At 42.8% G+C, this 20,294-nt stretch overlaps 1 protein-coding gene and 1 long non-coding RNA gene across 3 annotated transcripts; one reads left to right on the top strand and one right to left on the bottom strand.

Moving 5' to 3' along the window:
* Positions 1 to 507: 507 nt before the first annotated feature.
* LOC115178297 (uncharacterized) lies at positions 508 to 1,154 on the bottom strand. Its single transcript, XR_003872596.1, has 2 exons — positions 765 to 1,154; positions 508 to 631 (listed from the first exon to the last, which is right to left on the bottom strand). It is a non-coding gene; the product is annotated as an uncharacterized LOC115178297 (long non-coding RNA).
* Positions 1,155 to 3,124: 1,970 nt separating this feature from the next.
* arhgap19 (Rho GTPase activating protein 19) lies at positions 3,125 to 17,948 on the top strand. 2 transcript variants are annotated; one of them, XM_029739185.1, is made up of 12 exons: positions 3,125 to 3,279; positions 5,323 to 5,609; positions 5,864 to 5,944; positions 8,782 to 8,991; positions 9,219 to 9,445; positions 11,592 to 11,678; positions 12,207 to 12,272; positions 12,817 to 13,020; positions 13,171 to 13,287; positions 13,651 to 13,764; positions 13,868 to 13,965; positions 14,206 to 17,948. In XM_029739185.1, coding segments are annotated over exons 1-12 (1,536 nt in total). In that variant the 5' UTR covers positions 3,125 to 3,277; the 3' UTR covers positions 14,249 to 17,948. The 2 variants fall into 2 exon arrangements, with proteins under 2 accessions (XP_029595045.1, XP_029595044.1); XM_029739184.1 differs by lacking the exon at positions 3,125 to 3,279 and adding an exon at positions 3,836 to 4,097.
* The last annotated feature ends 2,346 nt before the right edge of the window (positions 17,949 to 20,294 follow it).

The following is a 20,294-nucleotide window of genomic DNA, read 5'->3' on the forward strand; positions in this document are numbered from 1 at the left end:
AAAGTAGCAGCAGCAGAGATGTGTTGGGGGTATCAGAGATTTTAGTGTAGAAGCACTACAGGTGGTTTTGAGAGAAGGGGTTCCAGCCTCCTAGGTGTAGGATCTATTAGGTCCAAAGTTGTGGTGGGATGTGTTGGAGATAGTGGGATATATAAGGTTAGATGGTGATGCAATTTCCTTTTGTCCCCATTTCCCTTTTTTTGTGAATAAATGTGCAATGCACTTTCCAAACTGTGAAAGGCAGCAATAGCAACAATGTGTCTAGTCTGTTGGAAAACCTCAAGGAGAAGAAAAAGCCAGGAGCAGAGAGGAAGCAGCGAAGCCAACATTTTGGCCAGGGAACCAGGCAAGGGTTTCACATTTCCCACAAAAGCGTTTCATCAATTGAATACGTTTATATTAAGGTGACCAGATTTCTGAAATTAAAACCGGGGACATTTCCAGTTCGGCGGTCAATACATAATTAAAATATCCAATGTTATTATCTATGAAATAAAAAAGGGGGACAATTCCGGTTTCATGTATTTAGTCTAACAGGCACACTGTGATAGAGAAAACAACTATATTACAGAAACACTACAGACAAGACAGAACTGTCCGATCTGAACAGCCATTCAGTGGTCCTGGTAGTCTGGGTAGAATAAGAGCAGAAGAGAACAGCTAAATTTAAAAAACAGGCAATAGTATACGTGAAATACTTAACAACATAATAAAGAAATAAGACGATGATGTGATTGGTAACTACATAATATACTTATACCAACCTAATCTGTATATTTCTCAGAAGAATGTATCTTCTTCAGGATTGCTCCGTCTTTGGCCAGCTTCTCCATGAACTCCTGGCAGGGGAGGTTGAAGTTTGTCTTCACAATAAGCATAGGAACAGTGAACCTATTTCCTGCTGCTGTCCATATATCATTCATTCCGTTTCTTGGAAAGAGCCATTGTACCTCCTCTGTCTTCTCTTCTTACTCACTTAACTTTTTCTTCTGCTCCAATCTTTCTCCTCCTCTTTTCTTCACTCGTCTTCCTTCTCTTCTACACTCACTCTTCTACACTCTCTATGCTTCACTCTTTTTACTCCCTTAATTTTTCCTTCTCCTTCCTCTCCAATCTTACATTTTTTATTTATTTTTATTTCACCTTTATTTAACTAGATAGAACAAGTTCTCATTTATAATTGCGACCTGGCCAAGATAAAGCAAAGCAGTTCGACAACATACAACAGCACTGAGTTACACATGGAGTAAAACAAACATACAGTCAATAATACAGTAGAAAAATAAGTCTATACACAATGTGAGCAAATGAGGTGAGATAAGGGAGGCAAAAAGGCCATGGTGGCAAAGTAAATACAATATAGCAAGTAAAACACTGGAATGGTAGATTTGTAGTAGAAGAAAGTGCAAAGTAGAAATAGAAATAATGGGGTGCAAAGTAGAAATAGAAATAATGGGGTGCAAAGGAGCAAAATAAATGCAGTAGGGGAAAGAGGTAGTTGTTTGGGCTAAATTATAGATGGGCTATGTACAGGTGCAGTGATCTGTGAGCTGCTCTGACAGCTGGTGCTTAAATCAAATCAAATCAAATTTATTTATATAGCCCTTCGTACATCAGCTGAAATCTCAAAGTGCTGTACAGAAACCCAGCCTAAAACCCCAAACAGCAAGCAATGCATGTGAAAGAAGCACGGTGGCTGGGAAAAACTCCCTAGGAAAAACTCCTGAGAAAGGCCAAAAACCTAGGAAGAAACCTAGAGAGGAACCAGGCTATGAGGGGTGGCCAGTCCTCTTCTGGCTGTGCCGGGTGGATATTATAACAGAACATGGTCAAGATGTTAAAATGTTCGTAAATGACCAGCATGGTCAAATAATAATAATCATAGTAATTGTCGAGGGTGCAACAAGCACGTCCGGTGAACAGGCCAGGGCTCCGCAGCCGCAGGCAGAACAGCCGAAACTGGGGCAGCAGCACGGCCAGGTGGACTGGGGACAGCAAGGAGTCATCATGCCAGGTAGTCCTGAGGCATGGTCCTAGGGCTCAGGTCCTCCGAGAGAAAGAAAGAAAGAGAGAAAGAGAGAATTAGAGAAAGCATATTTACATTCACACAGGACACCGGATAAGACAAGAGAATACTCCGGATGTAACAGACTGACCCTAGCCCCCCGACACATAAACTACTGCAGCATAAATACTGGAGGCTGAGACAGGAGGGATCAGAAGACACTGTGGCCCCATCCGATGATACCCCCGGACAGGGCCAAACAGGCAGGATATAACCCCACCCACTCTGCCAAAGCTAGTGAGGGAGATAAGTGTTTCCAGTTTCAGAGATTTTTGTAGTTCGTTCCAGTCATTGGCAGCAGAGAACTGGAAGGAGAGACGGCTAAAGGAGGAATTGGCTAGTACACTAGTACACTATTAGATAAAATACTTTGGATAACAGATTTCCATTGCTTGCCTAATTTTTTTATTGCATCTCAAAAACATTGTTTGGAATAAATTGGCTGGCTCTGTAATCATATCTTTACCTTTCCTCCTCTCTTTCTTTCACTCACTCTTCCTCTCCACTCTAACAGAAAACATTATGCTAATGTTATCCATGAAAATTTCAAAATATATTTTCACACTACTTATAAATGTCAAACCATTAAAATTGTAATCTACAAATAAATATCCACATAATTAATTGTGCATTCATTTAATATCATATTTTCAAAACAGCCCGTCCACTGCATGTTTACATGTGAATGTTTTTTAACCTAGCTACCATGACAGTAGCTAGCTAACCTAGCTAGATAACTTAGTCGACATAGCTAATGTTAGCTAGCATAACCTATTTAAAATCTTATAGAGCGAGTCATCTATCTATATAATAAATGGTGACATTATAACATCACTAGCTAGTATCTCAAACGATTGTAACTTACCTGGCTTGAAAAGACATTTGTGGTGATGTTGTGGATTCACTTTACACTTGCTAGCTTCTGGCCGAGTTTTCCACAGCAGTTTTCTCTAAAACCAGCGCGAGCAAGTAGTTAGTAGAAGAAGAAGAGTGAATGAAGCTGCTATAGCGAGCAGCCCCCTCTGCTGGACAAAACAGCACAACGCGATTGAGACGTCAACCGGTAGGCTCTACTGACCGGTCTTTCTTGCCACGTTAAATATTATTTCACTCTGCAGTCTGTTTTTAATGCACTGTTAAAAACGGGGACATTTCCGGGGACAGCTCCAGCCGGGGACAGGCCACCAAAAACGGGGACTGGCCCCGGAAAACATGTAAGACAGCGTGTTTATGTAAAGTCCCTGTACATGCACAGTAACAATTCGATATTAAACTGATTATGGCAATAGGCAGATGCAATAGTCATGTAAACACCCTGCATGACTATTAATCGGTGTAAGGTCAAAATCGAAGTAAGCATACGGATATGAGATTTAAAAAACTGGTTTTCTGAGCAACCTTTCGAATTATTAGGACATGAAACACCATAATCAGCGTTCCAGCTGTGTATTTGATCTGCATGTGCTAGCACGAGCCAAGCGAGCTTCCTCCCTCTTTAGCACGAGTGAAGTGAGTTCGGTACAACTGAATGTATGCGTCTTAGAAATAGTTTTCAAATACAAACTTTACATGTCCGAACCCAGAATCAAATATGCTCACCAAAAATAACATGGTCGCTGTGGTATAACTTTTATTTTGATTAGCGATTTTCTGTATTTCTCAGAGTGCTATAGAAACCTGATTTCAGATGTGTCTATGTAAACAGGATTATTTGAGAGATCGTTCTTCGTACAAAGCATATAAACTTTTTTAATCGAACTATTATATGAATCAGATTATCCACAATAATCGCATTATTGTGTGTGCATGTAACCGCACTTAATGTTATTGTTTTTCTTTGATTGAAACAACTAAAGTGAATTCAAACAACCCAATCAGAGAACCAGACATGCAAATCTTTACCGCTCACCCCGCCCGTATTTTATAACCGACCAATCAGTGGTGGAGTGGGCGGAGTTAGGGATACCAGCGGAGGATTCAAACGGAAGATGGCAGCAGATAAAGATACAAATGAAAATACACAAAACAGAAGGTAAAATAACATTTAAACAATATGTAGACAGAATAAACCATGCACACACGTAAATATACTATGGAGTTGTGGTACTGGCATTCGAATTTGGCTTGCTAGCTTGTCTGACATGCTTGTCGTTTTTCAGTGACAGTGAAAGCTAATTGAGCTAGCTAACGTTAGTTAGCTACTGTAGCTCAGACAATCAAGTGACGTGTTGTGCCAAAATACAAGTTCAGTGCATCACACAGCTACTCTGAACGGAGTCAACAACAATACGGTGCATAGCATTTATTTCTGCGCTGTCGCTGAATTACAGCAAGACTCCATAGTTAGCTAGCTAGTAGTCGCAAATATAGACACAGCAGTGAGCTGTCATTGGTCGACTACGTTTTGAATGGTCCGGTGAGCGGGGTGTGTTGATTTTAGACCATTCCATTGGTCCTGAAGTGAAATCTCCACTCACTTGAGGCACCAGGCCATGTAAAACAAACTTCCCACCATTATGCCAAGTCAAGCTGCTCTGGGTTGCCAGTGAGTGTGTACTTGTGTGAAAGAGGTGTCTTCAGCTCACTGATCTTCAGAGCTATGAGTTCACTGATCTTTAGCGCAATGGACCCAAAGTAAAACCCTAGCATGCATTCAAGTTGACTTTCTCCAACCACTAACCCATTCATCGACGCTAACTACCTTTAGCGCCTCTGGACGACAGTATCTTCTGGCCGGAGGAGAAATATAAGGAACGTAGCTTTCATTTTCAAAATGCAAAAGTTAAATTACTACACAGCTTTTTATAGCGTTACGGTTCACACAAGGCCACGGAAGACAGACACTACAAACATGTTGTCACTGAAAAATACTGTTGGCTGTTAAAGCATTCTACAGTAAGTGCATTTTTTGCATTTGTGAAATTATGTTGAAGTGATATGAAAGTGGAGGGCTTTATGTTTCTAAAACTGTACCGCAATTGAGAACCGATTCACATTTAGATGGAGTATTTTGCTGTTTCAGCTGCCAGAGCCAATTTGCCTCTAACTAACAAAACATGAGGTCCTTGGACTATAGTAACGTTAGGCTCCTTTAGTCCATTATTGGGCTAGCCAACCACTACACCACCATCATACGTGTGTGTAAGAGGGAGAGAGATTTGGTGTGTGCGAGAAGGTCAGTGTAAAGATAAAGCGGTTGTTTAAAGATTTGCCTAGATCTTCAGCATCTGTGTGTGTGTGTGTGTGTCTTCCATCAGGGGTACGGTGTGTAAGGTGGTGATCAGCCAGGATGCAGGGGGATCTTGGGGCGGCGGTGGGGCTGGTGGCCGCCCGCCCGTCATCTTCAACCCAGACTTCTTTGTGGAGAAGCTACGTCACGAGAGACCTGAGGTGTTTCAAGAGCTGGTGCTTAGCAACATCAGCCGCCTCATCGACCTTCCTGGTGCTGAGTTCTCTCTGCTGTTAGGGGACGAGGGGGGGCCCAAGACACTCACAGGGGCCGGAGGGGGATTCTTCCGCTCCTTCAACTTCCTCAAACGTAAAGGTGAGAGACCTGCCATGAGGATCAACCAAGGGTGTCTTCACCTGGGGTGTGTTCAGCAGGGTGCAATGTAGAACAAATATGCCTGTCCGACATGTAGAAGAGGGAATCACGATGGCTTTACTCATGGAATTTTTATCTGCAACGTTTGAGTGTGTTTGGCTACTGAACGTGGCCCTGGGTTGCAATAATGTTGAATAATAATATAAATGTACAGCACTCAGATTCTCGTCCTTTGGCCGTTGTCATCGTCACAGATAAGGAAGTGGTGTTCGGGACTCCTTTGACAGAAGGAGGCATCGCCCAGATTTACCAGCTCATTGAATACCTCAGCAAGAGTGAGTTGATCATGTTGTTACAGTTCCCATCTGAGGCATGATCCCTGAATGTAATTCTCTCTTCTCTGTCCTGGCACCCAATGGTAGAACCAGCTAGGACAGCAGAGTCCCTGCCCATCTTCCGAAACATCTAAAACCCTATCTCTTCTAAGAGTATCTTAAATAATCCCACAGAACCCCCCCCCCCCCCTCTTTCTAGCTCTAACTTTGCTGATAGCTACTTTATTGAGGAAAAATGTACTTAATATGCCTGTGATATGTGGTTGTCCCACCTAGTTATCTTAAGATAAATGCACTAACTATGTCGCAATTGATAAGTGTCTGCTAAATGACTCAAATGTAATGTCAAATCTTATCAGAAAGTAGGCTAAACTTGCTGTACTGACATGCAGTGTTGTAGTACTCAAGTCTGTAGTACCAGCTTTCTACATGAAGCAATTTAGCTTTTACAACTACCAAGGGAGTCGTAACTCGAATGTAAAGGACTCTGACTCAAACACTAGGGACTTGGGACTCGGTGTAGTCCCCCCCCCCCCCCCCCCCCCAAAAAAAAAAAAAAATAAGATTCTCCTGGACTGTCTGTTTTATTTTGATTGTTAGTTCTCAAAGGTGATCTTATTTAAAAATATACAGCTCCGTTATCTTTTCTACACTGAACAGAAATGTAACATGTAAAGTGTTGGTCCCATATTTCATGAGCTGAAATAAAAGATCCCAGAAATGTTCCATATGCACAAAAAGTGTATTTCTCTCATTTTGTGCACAAATTTGTTTACATCCCGTTAGTGAGCATTTATCCTTTGCCAAGATAATCCATCCACCTGACAGGTGTGGCGTATCATGAAGCTGATTAATCTGCATGATCATTACACAGGTGCACATTGTGCTTGGAACGATAAAAGGCCACTTTAAAATGTGCGGGTTTGTCACACAACACAATGCCACAGATGTCTCAAGTTTTGAGGGAGCGTGCAATTGGCATGCCAACTGCAGGAATGGCCACCAGTGCTGTTGCCAGAGAATTTTATATTAATTTCTCTACCATAAACTGCCTCAGTCTCCAACCTCATGCCTCGGCATGATAATGCACGGCCCCATGTGGCAAGGATTTGTACACAATTCCTGGAATTGCACCAGCCATTGCACCAGACATGTCACCCATTTCGCATGTTTAGGATGCTCTGGATCAACATGTAAGACGTCGTGTTCCGGTTCCCGCCAATATACAGCAACTTCGCACAGCCATTGAAGAGAAGTGGGACAACATTCCACAGGCCATCATCAACAGCCTGATCAACTCTATGCGAAGGAGATGTTGCGCTGCATGAGGCAAATAGTGATCAAATCAAATTTATTTATATAGCCCTTCATATATCAGCTGAAATCTCAAAGTGCTGTACAGAAACCCAGCCTAAAACCCCAAACAGCAAGCAATGCATGTGAAAGAAGCACGGTGGCTAGGAAAAACTCCCTAGGAAAAACTCCCTAGAAAGGCCAAAAACCTAGAGAGGAACCAGGCTATGAGGGGTGGCCAGTCCTCTTCTGGCTGTGCCGGGTGGATATTATAACAGAACATGGTCAAGATGTTAAAATGTTCATAAATGACCAGCATGGTCAAATAATAATAATCATAGTAGTTGTCGAGGGTGCAACAAGCATGTTCGGTGAACAGGTCAGGGTTCCGTAGCCGCAGGCAGAACAGTGGGAACTGGAGCAGCAGCATGGACAGGTGGACTGGGGACAGCAAGGAGTCATCATGCCAGGTAGTCCCGAGGCATGGTCCTAGGGCTCAGGTCCTCCGAGAGAATTAGAAAGAGCATATTTAAATTCACACAGGACACCGGATAAGACAAGAGAATACTCCAGATGTAACAGACTGACCCTAGCCCCCCGACACATAAACTACTGCAGCATAAATACTGGAGGCTAAGACAGGAGGGATCAGAAGACACTGTGGCCCCATCCGATGATACCCCCGGACAGGGCCAAACAGGCAGGATATAACCCTACCCACTTTGCCAAAGCACAGCCCCCACACCACTAGAGGGATGTCTACAACCACCAACTTACCGTCCGAAGACAAGGCCGAGTATAGCCCACAAAGATCTCCGCCATGGCACAACCCAAGGGGGGGGGCGCCAACCCAGACAGGAAGACCACGTCAGTGACTCAACCCACTCAAGTGACGCACCCCTCCCATGGACGGCATGGAAGAACACCCGTAAGCCAGTGACTCAGCCCCTGTAATAGGGCTGGAGGCAGAGAATCCCAGTGGAAAGAGCGGAACCGGCAAGGCAGAGACAGCAAGGGCGGTTCGTTGCTCCAGCCTTTCCTTTCCGTTTCCGTGATCACACCAGATACTGACTGGTTTTCTGATTTACACCCCTACATTTTTTAAGGTAATGGGACCAACTGATGCATATCTGTATTCCCAGTCATGTGAAATCCATAGAGTAGGGGCTAATGAATTAATTTCAGTTGACTGGTTTCCTTATAGGAACTCTAACTCTGTAAAGTCTTTGAAATTGCTTCATGTTGCCTTTTATATTTCTGTTCAGTATACATACTGTATATCTGGTTTAAGTTTGCACTGAAAACATTTTTACAAACCCTAAAATAATTTCCATTCCATAAAAAAATATATAATAAAACTTACTTTTTTGGGTTGCCGGGAATGATTTATCAGCGGTGAATAAGTATTGGAGAAACACTGCTGATTGATTCACTACATATTTGATTTATTGATTGATTTCCACCGTTGATTGATGATCAGACTTACATGTTAAGGGCCTGTTCAGGGTGCTAGGTGGTTTATTGTTTAATTGATTGATGATCAGACCTGCAGGTAGAGGGTCTGTTCAGGGTGCCTGGTAACAGTGTGCGGCAGCAGGCCCTGAAGGAGCAGCTGAACAGTGGGGCAGACATTGACCTGGAGGCAGGGGGCTTCCACCCCAACGACGTGGCCACCCTCCTTAAGACCTTCCTGGGAGAGCTACCTGAACCCCTCCTCACACACCAACACTTCCACGCTCACCTCAAAATAGCAGGTACCCCTGTCTGAGCACCTCCCCACTCTCTCTCCTGTAGCTTTTTAGTTTTCATAAACCTACAAAAAAACAATCACACCCTGGTGCTCACAAATCTGTAGAATTGATGTTCACAGTTTTTAATATACCTGTACCCCATGATACCTATATTGAGGTGTCTTGTGTGTGTTCTGTTTCTGTCCCATCCCCATCTTCCCCTCTTCTCTCTCCTCCGTCCATTCCCCCAGACATGACTCTGTTTGATGAGAAGGGCAACAAGACGTCAGTACCTGATAAGGAGCGTCAGATTGAGGCCTTACAGCTCCTCTTCCTGCTGCTGCCCCAGGCCAACCGCAGCCTCCTCAAACTGATCCTGGACCTGCTCTACCACACCGCCAAGCAGCAGGACAAGAACAAAATGTCCGCCTTCAACCTCGCCCTCATGTTCGCCCCCCACGTCGTGTGGCCCAGAGATGTATGTACTGCAACTCAAATTCAAATCAAATGTGTTTTATAAAACACGTTTTTATGTCGGCAGTTGACAAAAAGTGCTTTACAGATACCCAGCATAAAACCTCAGAGAAAGCAATGCCAAGGCAGAATCACAGGGACTAGGAAAAACACCTGAAGCTGGACTGTGCTGTAATAATTTATCGTGTGGATCAGGGTTCCCCAAACTTTGTCCTGAGGCTTGTTGTCCTATCACTACACAGCTTATTCAGATAGTCACAGTTTGACCATGACTTCCTTATTTCAATCAACTGTGTAGTGCATAATACATGAGTATTCAGACCCTTTGCTATGAGAGTTGTAATTGAGCTCAGGTGCATCCTGTTTCCATTGATCATCCTTGAGATGTTTCTACAACTTCATTGGAGTCCACCTGTGGTAAATTCAATTTATTGGACATGTTTTGGAAAGGCGCACACCTGTCTATACACTGTCAACTGTGGGACCTTATATGTCAGAGCAAAAAACAAGCCATGAGGTTAAAGGAATTGTCTGTAGAGTGCCCGAGACAGGATTGTGTTGATGCACAGATCTTGGGAAGGGTACCAGGTACCAAAAAAAGCACAGTGGTCTCCATCATTCTTAAATGGAGGAAGTTTGGAACCACCAAGACTCATGACCAAACTGAGCAATTGGGGGGGGAAAAGGTCTTGGTCATAGAAGTGACCAAGAACCCAATGGTCACTCTGACAGAGCTTCAGAGTTCCTCTGTGGAGATGGTTGTCCTTCTGAAAAGTTCTCCCATCTCTGCAGCACTCTACCAATCAGGCCTTTATGGTAGAGTGGCCAGACGGAAGCCACTCCTCAGTAAAAGGATCATGACAGCCTGCTTGCAGTTTTCCAAAAGGTACCTAAAGACACTCAGACCATGAGAAACAAGATTATCTGGTCTGATGAAACCAAGAGTGAACTCTTTGGCCTGTATGCCAAGTGTCATGTCTGGAGGAAACCTGGCACCATCCCTACGGTGAATCATGGTGCTGGCAGCATCATGTTGTGGGGATGTTTTTCAGAGGCAGGGACTGGGAGACTAGTCGGGATCGAGGGAAGGATGAACGGAGCAAAGTATCCTTGATGAAAATTCTGCTCCAGACCACTCAGGACCTCAGACTGGGGCAAACGTTCACCTTCCAACAGGACAATGGCCCTAAGCACACAGCCTAGACAATGAAGGAGTGGCTTTGGGACAAGTCTCTGAATATCCTTGAGTGGCCCAGCCAGAGCCCGGATTTGAACCCGATCAAACATCTCTGGAGAGATCTGAAAATAGCTGTTTAGTGACGATCCTCATCCAACCTGACAGAGCTTGAGAGGATCTGCAGAGAAGAATGGGAGAAAATCCCCAAATACAGGCGTGCCAAGAAAACGTATGTAAATGTGATATTTATTTATATATATATATATATATATATACACACATTTCCCAAGATTTCTAAAAGCTTGTTTTTTTCTTTGGCATTAAGTTTTTCTTTTATTTACATTTTTATAATTTTTTTGAATAAGGCTGTCGCGTAACAAAATGTAGAAAAGGTCAAGGGGTCTGAATACTTTCCGAATGCACAGTGTGTAAATACTGTAGACTGTTAAATGTAGGCTTTACTGTCCTGTAGTCATGGTGATTGATTCACTTGGCTTGCCTAGTAGAACCTCAGATATACACTGGACCACAAATGTGTTCAGTGTTCTGTGTGTTGTTCTGGTACAGCCTATCCTCACAGTGCACTGTGTTATGAATTGTAGAATCAGGAATGTAATAAAATAATAATAATGCATTCAATTTAGATGTGAATATAAATAATTAGGTGGGTGCTTATTTGTCCTATTTCACACATGTAATGTTACGCATGTGTTTTTTTTTTTTCATATCCCAACTCCCACTGAGACCCTGGGAGATTGGGGTCACGGCCAGGATCTGCCATTATCAACGGCGACCCTGGAGCAATTAGGGCTAAGAGCCTTAGTCAAGGCACATCAACACATTTTTCACTGTCGGCTCTGGGATTTAAACAGGGGACTTTTTAGTTACTGGCCCAACGCTCTAACCACTAGGCTACCTCTGACTGATTGATTTTCATTCAGCTACAGTAATTTGTGTGTGTGTGTTTATCCAGATGGTGGCCAGTGACCTCCAGGAGAATCTGAAGAAGCTAAACAACGGCATGGCCTTCCTCATCAAACACTCCCAGAAACTATTCAGGGTCAGAGAGACTAACTTCACACACTGGGCCAGTTTCCCATCCCAGAATCAGCCTAGTCCAGAGGGGCTTACTATAAAGCAGGATCAAAGAGTTAGCAGAATATTTAGGCAAGTTAGCTGGCTAACTTTAAAACATTTTGAAAGATAATCTTGAAATGAGCATGGTCTAATTGATTCAACAAACAAAAACATATCTAAGTTTAGCTTCTTTTAAAAAAAATATATATATAATTTTTTTTACCAGAAAATCTATAGTTATTTCTGGTTGCTTTTCAAAGTTAGCTGGCTAACACATTAATCCTGCTTTGTACTATGCCACACTGGACTAAAACACTTCTCAACACATTGAGAATACCTCATACTATTGGCTTCAACTGTGTCTGGGAAACTGGCCCAGTTGTCAGTGTTATTTTGTAAGATCTGTGGAACATGGGCTACAATAAGGTAATGCTTTTTGTCAAGTACAGAAGAGAAATATAATCATTATTTTTGGTGTGTTTTGATGGATAATTATTGTGTGTCCACTCAGGCTCCTATGTACATGAGGGAGCATGCCAGAATGCACTTCACAGGATCTAAGACCCTGCAGACCAAGGTTAGTAGTAGGACTATTTTACCTGCTGGGTTTACATCTATACCATTAAAGGATGTTGCGCTTCTCTCAAACAAAGGACCATATTAGATCAAACTGGGACAGGTATTCATGAAGCGTCTCAGAGCAGGAGTGCTGATCTAGGATCAGATCCTCCCCCTTTCCATTCATTATCTGCACGGCCAAACTTATCCTAGATCAGCACTCCTCTGAGACGCTTTATGAATACAGGCCCTGTATAGGTGTAAGCATCCCAGTTTACCAGAAGGCTAGGTGGATCTATTGCACAACTTGCTTATACCTCTCCAGTCCTTTCAGATCTACCAGGGCCTATTACAAGGGTCTTGGTGCTAGAAATGTCTAGCTGTAGTTTAGAGGTGTAGATTAACCTAATCTCCCTCTAAGCTGAAATAGGTTCTGTCCCATGTGGCACCCTATTCCCTTTATATTGCACTACTTTATATAGGGAATAGGGTGCCATTTGGGATGTATCCAGACTCATGTTGTGATGGAAACTAATAGCCCCATTCCCACCCCCCTCCCTCAGGATGATATAGACCTGTTATCTGTGACTGGTTTCCATGCCCCTGTTCCCCTGAAGAGGTGTTGGGCTGACCCGTCTCAGTACCTGTCCCCCTCCTCGTCGTCCCAGGGCCAGCAGCACCACACAGAGGAGTCCCTGAAGGAGCTGTTCAGACACGTCCATGACAACATGCCCAACTCTGCCAAGAAGAAGAAACTCCTACGACAGGTACTCACTGCCGGACTGCTTCTTAATATTCTCTTTCCTTGTCTCCTTTTCGATACGAGGCAGATTTCACATTTCATGTAGATTAGAATGACTAGCTAAATCCCAATATCCTGTCTCCTCATCCTCCATCTCGTTCTCCTCCTCCTGCAGCTTGCTAAACAGACCACCCCCGGCCTGGCCCCAGGGACACCCATCAACAACTATCAGACCCCCCCAGCCCAGAGCAAGAAACACCCCCGCTCCCGCTCCTTCGGAGGATTCATCAAGGTGTGTGTCATTGTGTTTATGTGTATTTGACTTACAATTGTAATATCCAATCAACATACTTTGCGTGTATTTTGTAAATGTGTTACTTTGTATCCAATATGAACTTAGTATGTTGTCACCATCTGCTACATCATAACTGTTCTGTCTATTGTATATGAGGATCTTTAAGGGCAATTCCTCCCCTTTTCAACCTCCTATTCATTATGCCAAGCACCATACCAGTGAAAACGGGCATTTCTACATTCTATAGATTCAAAAGTTACCTATGACATTATCAAAAAAATATTTCCTGGTAAAGTGAAAGTTAAATAACTGTTCTGTCGACTGTCCTACCCACCTGATCAAATGAACCAATGAAAACAGAGGAGACATAAGGGGGACCAACAGGCGTTGGAGAGGAGGGGCAGACAAATCTCCCCGGAGATGGTTGCTGCGGCGATGGGACGGCTGGGAAAGGAGAACGTCGTCCTGCAGTCGGTGAGCGACATTGACACACAAGGAGACCACACAAACACACTTCCTTGTCCACAGCTTCCTTGTTTTTTTCTAGATGTTCATGGTTGTGTGTGTGCGTCTCCAGGTGAACAGTCCGGTGACGGTGAATAATAATACTCCAGTGGGGGTCAAGGCCTATGATAGCATGGCCCTCAATAGAGAGAGGAGACTCAACTATCAAAGGTGTGTTGCTTTTGGATTGATAACATGGCAATTCCCACTTTTTTTATAGACATTTACATACATGTGTTTTTGCGTATGTTGTATATCTTTCCTGATGCACTTCAATGTCATCATTCAACATTACAATACAGCCACATTCCCACATCTTGTGAGCTTTGTTAACTTTGTCTGTTTTGTCCCGTGTCTCATTCATCTTCTTTCTCTTTTTTTTCCTTTATCTCTCCGTCTCCCTCCCTCCAGGACTCTCCATCCATCTCCAGAATGTGTTTCTCTCCCTCCCTAGAAACGTCGATGTAGAGGATTGGTACTAGCAACAACGGACTTGTTTTTTTTCCCTTGTTTTTTTTTCTTATATAAAGTGAACTATATTGTAACTTTCTAAATCTGTGACGAATACAACATTAGTCCCCAGCCAGACATGGGTTGCATCCCAATAATCTCTTATTTCTCCTGAAGTGTGCTCTTGTTCACTTCCCTCAATGAGTTTGAAAGGATATGACTGGAATACCTATATGGAAACTCCTTCTAGCCCATGTCTACACAATCAAAGACTTTTACAGTTGACCACTAGCCGAGCCTATATGGATACTTTTACAGTTGACCACTAGCTGAGCCTATATGGATACTTTTACCGTTGACCACTAGCTGAGCCTATATGGATACTTTTACAGTTGACCACTAGCTGAGCCTACATAGATACTTTTACAGTTGACCACTAGCTGAGCCTATATGGATACTTTTACAGTTGACCACTAGCCGAGCCTATATGGATACTTTTACCGTTGACCACTAGCCGAGCCTATATGGATACTTTTACAGTTGACCACTAGCCGAGCCTATATGGATACTTTTACTGTTGACCACTAGCCGAGCCTATATGGATACTTTTACCGTTGACCACTAGCCGAGCCTATATGGATACTTTTACCGTTGACCACTAGCCGAGCCTATATGGATACTTTTACTGTTGACCACTAGCCGAGCCTATATGGATACTTTTACTGTTGACCACTAGCCGAGCCTATATGGATACTTTTACTGTTGACCACTAGCCGAGCCTATATGGATACTTTTACCGTTGACCACTAGCCGAGCCTATATGGATACTTTTACCGTTGACCACTAGCCGAGCCTATATGGATACTTTTACCGTTGACCACTAGCCGAGCCTATATGGATACTTTTACTGTTGACCACTAGCCGAGCCTATATGGATACTTTTACTGTTGACCACTAGCCGAGCCTATATGGATACTTTTACTGTTGACCACTAGCCGAGCCTATATGGATACTTTTACCGTTGACCACTAGCCGAGCCTATATGGATACTTTTACCGTTGACCACTAGCCGAGCCTATATGGATACTTTTACTGTTGACCACTAGCCGAGCCTATATGGATACTTTTACTGTTGACCACTAGCCGAGCCTATATGGATACTTTTACTGTTGACCACTAGCCGAGCCTATATGGATACTTTTACCGTTGACCACTAGCCGAGCCTATATGGATACTTTTACCGTTGACCACTAGCCGAGCCTATATGGATACTTTTACCGTTGACCACTAGCCGAGCCTATATGGATACTTTTACCGTTGACCACTAGCCGAGCCTATATGGATACTTTTACTGTTGACCACTAGCCGAGCCTATATGGATACTTTTACTGTTGACCACTAGCCGAGCCTATATGGATACTTTTACCGTTGACCACTAGCCGAGCCTATATGGATACTTTTACCGTTGACCACTAGCCGAGCCTATATGGATACTTTTACAGTTGACCACTAGCCGAGCCTATATGGATACTTTTACCGTTGACCACTAGCCGAGCCTATATGGATACTTTTACAGTTGACCACTAGCTGAGCCTATATGGATACTTTTACTGTTGACCACTAGCCGAGCCTATATGGATACTTTTACTGTTGACCACTAGCCGAGCCTATATGGATACTTTTACAGTTGACCACTAGCTGAGCCTATATTGTACTATATGTAAGTATCTTGTTTGTGTTTTTTACATTTTCTTCTGAATCTGATGTTTGTACTACTCATCTGAAAATGTGGCGTCTAATTTGACTAATATTCTACGTCCCAATGGTTGCCCTACACACACAGCACACTGACGGGATGATTATATCCCCCTACAAAAGGCTGATTAGCACCAGTCACATTTGTCTGGGGCCTGTTCCAAAAAGCTGGATCAATGAGTTAGCCAGCAAACTGGCCCAAATTGCTTGAAATGACTCAACAACAACAGAAACAACTATTATACAAATGTAGATTATTTGTATCAACCAGGAAATCAAGAGAGATGAGGCAAAGGCTGTTAATACATCAGCCAGCTAACTTTGATTAACCCTGCCTTCTGGAATATCAAAGTTAGCTGGCTGATGTATTGACCCTGCCTTCTGGAATATCAAAGTTAGCTGGCTGATGTATTGACCCTGCCTTCTGTAATATCAAAGTTAGCTGGCTGATGTATTGACCCTGCCTTCTGGAATATCAAAGTTAGCTGGCTGATGTATTGACCCTGCCTTCTGGAATATCAAAGTTAGCTGGCTGATGTATTGACCCTGCCTTCTGGAATATCAAAGTTAGCTGGCTGATGTATTGACCCTGCCTTCTGGAATACCCCACAGCTCTTATGGTGTCTAAAGGCCAGTGGGTTTACTGATACTGTCTGTTAGCTCAAATGACTCCCCCGTTCCCTATATAGTGCACTATTGGCCATAAGTAGTGCACTACACTTTATAGTAGTGCATGTGGTGGTGTTGGAGAGAGAAACACTGGCTCAGGGTTTCTTGGATCTATATCATACAAATACAGGTCAATACATATTGGATGATGATGAACAAACCAACCTGTAAAGGCATCTGTGTTTGGGAGAGATGTAGGTAGGGCTTCATTTTGGGACGACTATTTATTTTTATTGTCTGAGATTTGTGTATTAACTGATTGAACTCCTCAATGTGTACAATGTCATATTTCGCCTGCCTGGTTTGGCCTTTGAGGTTTGATAGTACAATGTTGTGATTATAATTTATTTTCTTTTTTAACTGGAAGTCATGGGTTTTGGGTGGATATTGGTCTGGATGCTAATGTTGTTGAAAGATTTTCTGGAAGTCTGAGATGGTTTTTGCTTTGTTGGAGAGGGAAATTTGTAGTGACGGTGTCAATAGAGGATTCTCTTACAGTACCTTCAGTGTTGCCCGGTCTGATACAAGTCTTCTTTATTGAGCGTGAATTGGGACATTTGATCTGGGTCATGTTCATTAGGCACCAAATAGAATAAGACGGATTCAAACTAGGAGGGACTACCTGGACTTTGTCCAATAAGGAACCCTTATTTTCACTTTCCGTTGCAGAATGTTTTGAAAAGTTTTGTTGTGGACCCTAATGGACATAACGTTGGTTTTAATGGGGCTGTTTTTAGAGGAAGTGTTAATGGGGAATGTGTGAGAATGGTTTTGTGGTAAGTTTTAAAGAGATGGGTGTGTTTTTTTTTAAATGTTATACATGAAATGAAAGATTTGCACCAGAAGCTTTCTGCTGAGGTTTTCAACATGGCTTTGTTTTTTTACTCTTTTTTTTTTTTATATTACCTGTGCTGGTTATGTTATTCCACTGCTTTTAAAAAAAACTTTGGCCCCTGTCTTTTCTCTCTGTTACCTGAAGGTTTTCAGCCAATCAAGGCCCAACACATTTTTTTTTAAGTGTCATTTTGAAAAGCTGAAGGGTCATCTGGCCATTAGTGGTTGATACACACTGAGTCTTGCTGGAAACAGTTTTGCTAATGTGCGATCATCTTTATGATGTGAGTCAGTTCTAGATTACATGATACAACATGTGGGCATTATCTTTTAATCTCCCTTATTATTTTTGTGTTACGTGTGTGTGTCTTGTATGTTGAAAGTCTTTGGTTTTGTCAGCCAATGTTGACCATGGTTTTAAATGTTTACACATCAACTGTACAGTACTACTAGTTTTTCAGTTTATTTTTGTTCAGTCTATCTGTGAATAACAACAGCATGGGTATGTGTCCCAAATGGCACCCTATTCCCTATATAGGGAATAGGGTGCCATATAGAATATTCTATATAGGGAATAGGGTGCCATATAGAATATTCTATCTACTTTAGAACAGGGCCCTATTCCCTATATAGTGTACTACTTTTGAGCAGAGCTCTGTGCCCTGGTCAGAAGTAGTGCATTACATTTTGAATTTTGAGACGCAGACATGGAGTTACATTAATGTCTACTAAAATAAACCTAGTATACTCTCACATTGCTGCCGAGACTTACTTTCATGCATCTTCCTCTGTTCATAGAAATCTGTTACCAGTGCCTTTTAATGTAAGGTCATTTTAGCCTACCTGTTTGTTTTTTGTTGTTGTTTAAAATAAGATGTTTTTTTAACTCTGTCAAATAGATGCATTGATTTACTACTGGTGCTATGGATTAAAACTATTTTTCTACATGTGGAAAGTCTCACTACAGAACAAAATGTTACATACACTGCTGCACCTTTCTTAAACATCCACTAGGTGGCATCCCGAGTCATTGAGTAAGGACCCAGTGTAGTGCTAGGGCATAGACCAAAACGTGCTCCCAGGGGGGACCCAGGACCGAGTTTGAGAAACCCTGCTATAGACCACTACATACGTATTGAGTGTATTATGTATGCAGTTTAAATCTAATAGTTTAACCTACATCAGACTCAGCAGAGGTAAAGGCAGGTTTGGCTACTCTACTCTTAAATAGGCCGTTTATTAAAGAATATGAATTATGAATTTCACCTGCCCAGCTGTCACGGAAGTCAAGTTTCCATTGCCTTGTCTGTTTAGAAAGCACATACAATTAAAGGAATAATTTATAGCAGCTTTAGCCTATATTCTTGACATCTTGTGCTTAAATTACAAACAGTAATTTGTAGTATAGGCCTATCCTGTTCTTGTTTGGGGTAGGTTAATATCAGAAGCAATTGATATTCCAGGGAACAACCTTCCTCCTATGTATATAATTATCTCATAAAGGTATATCATGTAAACATTGGCTGTGATATTCATATTCCTGATGAAGAATTGAAAACATTTTTCCGCAGACGCCCCACGCGTATTTGACTACCGCAGGCGCGCGGTGCCATTGATATTGCCTTTTTAGTAATTGTTCATTGTAGAAATTGAGCGTTTTTTTCTTAATTTCAACCTGTCTCTTCGATTCATCGTAAACTCTGCCGAGCGAAGCGGAAACGCAGTAAGATAGAACCTAGCGCACATCAAGGCTCTATGCGCGCTCTACCTAGCGCCCCTTGGCATCGCATCTGCTCCACTTCCAGGGCGCGATCAATTCAGACGCGCTTCGGATGAAATGAAAAGCGACCCACCGGCGTCCCCGCGCACTCAGAAACCTAATTTGTATTAGGAGCTCAAACGGGGGTCCTTCCCGCGCATGTAAACATCGAGGTTCTCTCTTTGTTGTCGGTCTGGGTGCAGTGACTCATTCTATTCATCATGCACAATAGAGCCGCTGTGGCGCGTTTTCCCCGTGGCCAGTTTGTATTCGATAAAGTTTACTGTGTTTGTTTATGCGTGTGAGAAGAGAGTAGCCTTGTGAAATCAGACTACGGAAGGAAATGGTGGGGGTGGGGGGGGGACTAACAGAATAGAGAATAGACAATTCCATGGTAGAGAAAAAGACAGAATCATAGATATAATATTGAATTCTAGAGGGTTTGGTATCTGGTAATTATACACACACTAAATTAAAAACATGTCCTCGCATTTGAATTTCAAAAAGTCATGATCATTATTATGAATTAAAAGCAGGTGCTTTGTCCAGCAGTGAGCATCCATTGGTGCCAGTCAAAAGAAGCCTACCCCTTTCCAATCCTGCAATACAGTAATACAGTAATACAAATCATTTATACAGTTAACTACATGAAATGTTTATCTAAGCCACAATTCTATGGTAGAGGAAAAATACAGATAATTGAGAGAGTAGGGTATTCCCCCCTCTGCATCCAGGCCCATGCAGCCTCGGGCTGTGTTCCCCCCAGGGGATGAGACCAAAAGCGGGCAGCACAGGAAGGGAGAGAGGCTACTGTCACTGGAAGTGGTTCTCACTACTACTGCTGCTGCCAGGAGAGAGAGAATGGATGTGAGTTCACACAGGGTTCTGGGAGGTGTGTGCCTGTGTGTGTGTGTGGCTTGGGGGGGATGGGGGGGTGTTGTGTGGGAGGAGACTCAGCTATTATTTGTAGAACCTTTCGATGGATGATTGCTGAGGGAGGGTGAGAGTCCTTTTTTGGTTGTTCACTGTTCCC

Source organism: Salmo trutta, chromosome 38 (assembly GCF_901001165.1).
Source record: "Salmo trutta chromosome 38, fSalTru1.1, whole genome shotgun sequence".
Lineage (NCBI taxonomy): Eukaryota > Metazoa > Chordata > Actinopteri > Salmoniformes > Salmonidae > Salmo > Salmo trutta.

Bases quoted from the DNA above. Each gene is read 5' to 3' on its own strand.
- arhgap19 (XM_029739184.1), top strand. From the start codon at position 4,054: ATGGCAGCAGATAAAGATACAAATGAAAATACACAAAACAGAAG. The intron at 4,098-5,322 runs GTAAAATAACAT...GTCTTCCATCAG, and splicing joins GAAAATACACAAAACAGAAG to GGGTACGGTGTGTAAGGTGG. The intron at 9,446-11,591 runs GTATGTACTGCA...GTGTTTATCCAG, and splicing joins ACGTCGTGTGGCCCAGAGAT to ATGGTGGCCAGTGACCTCCA.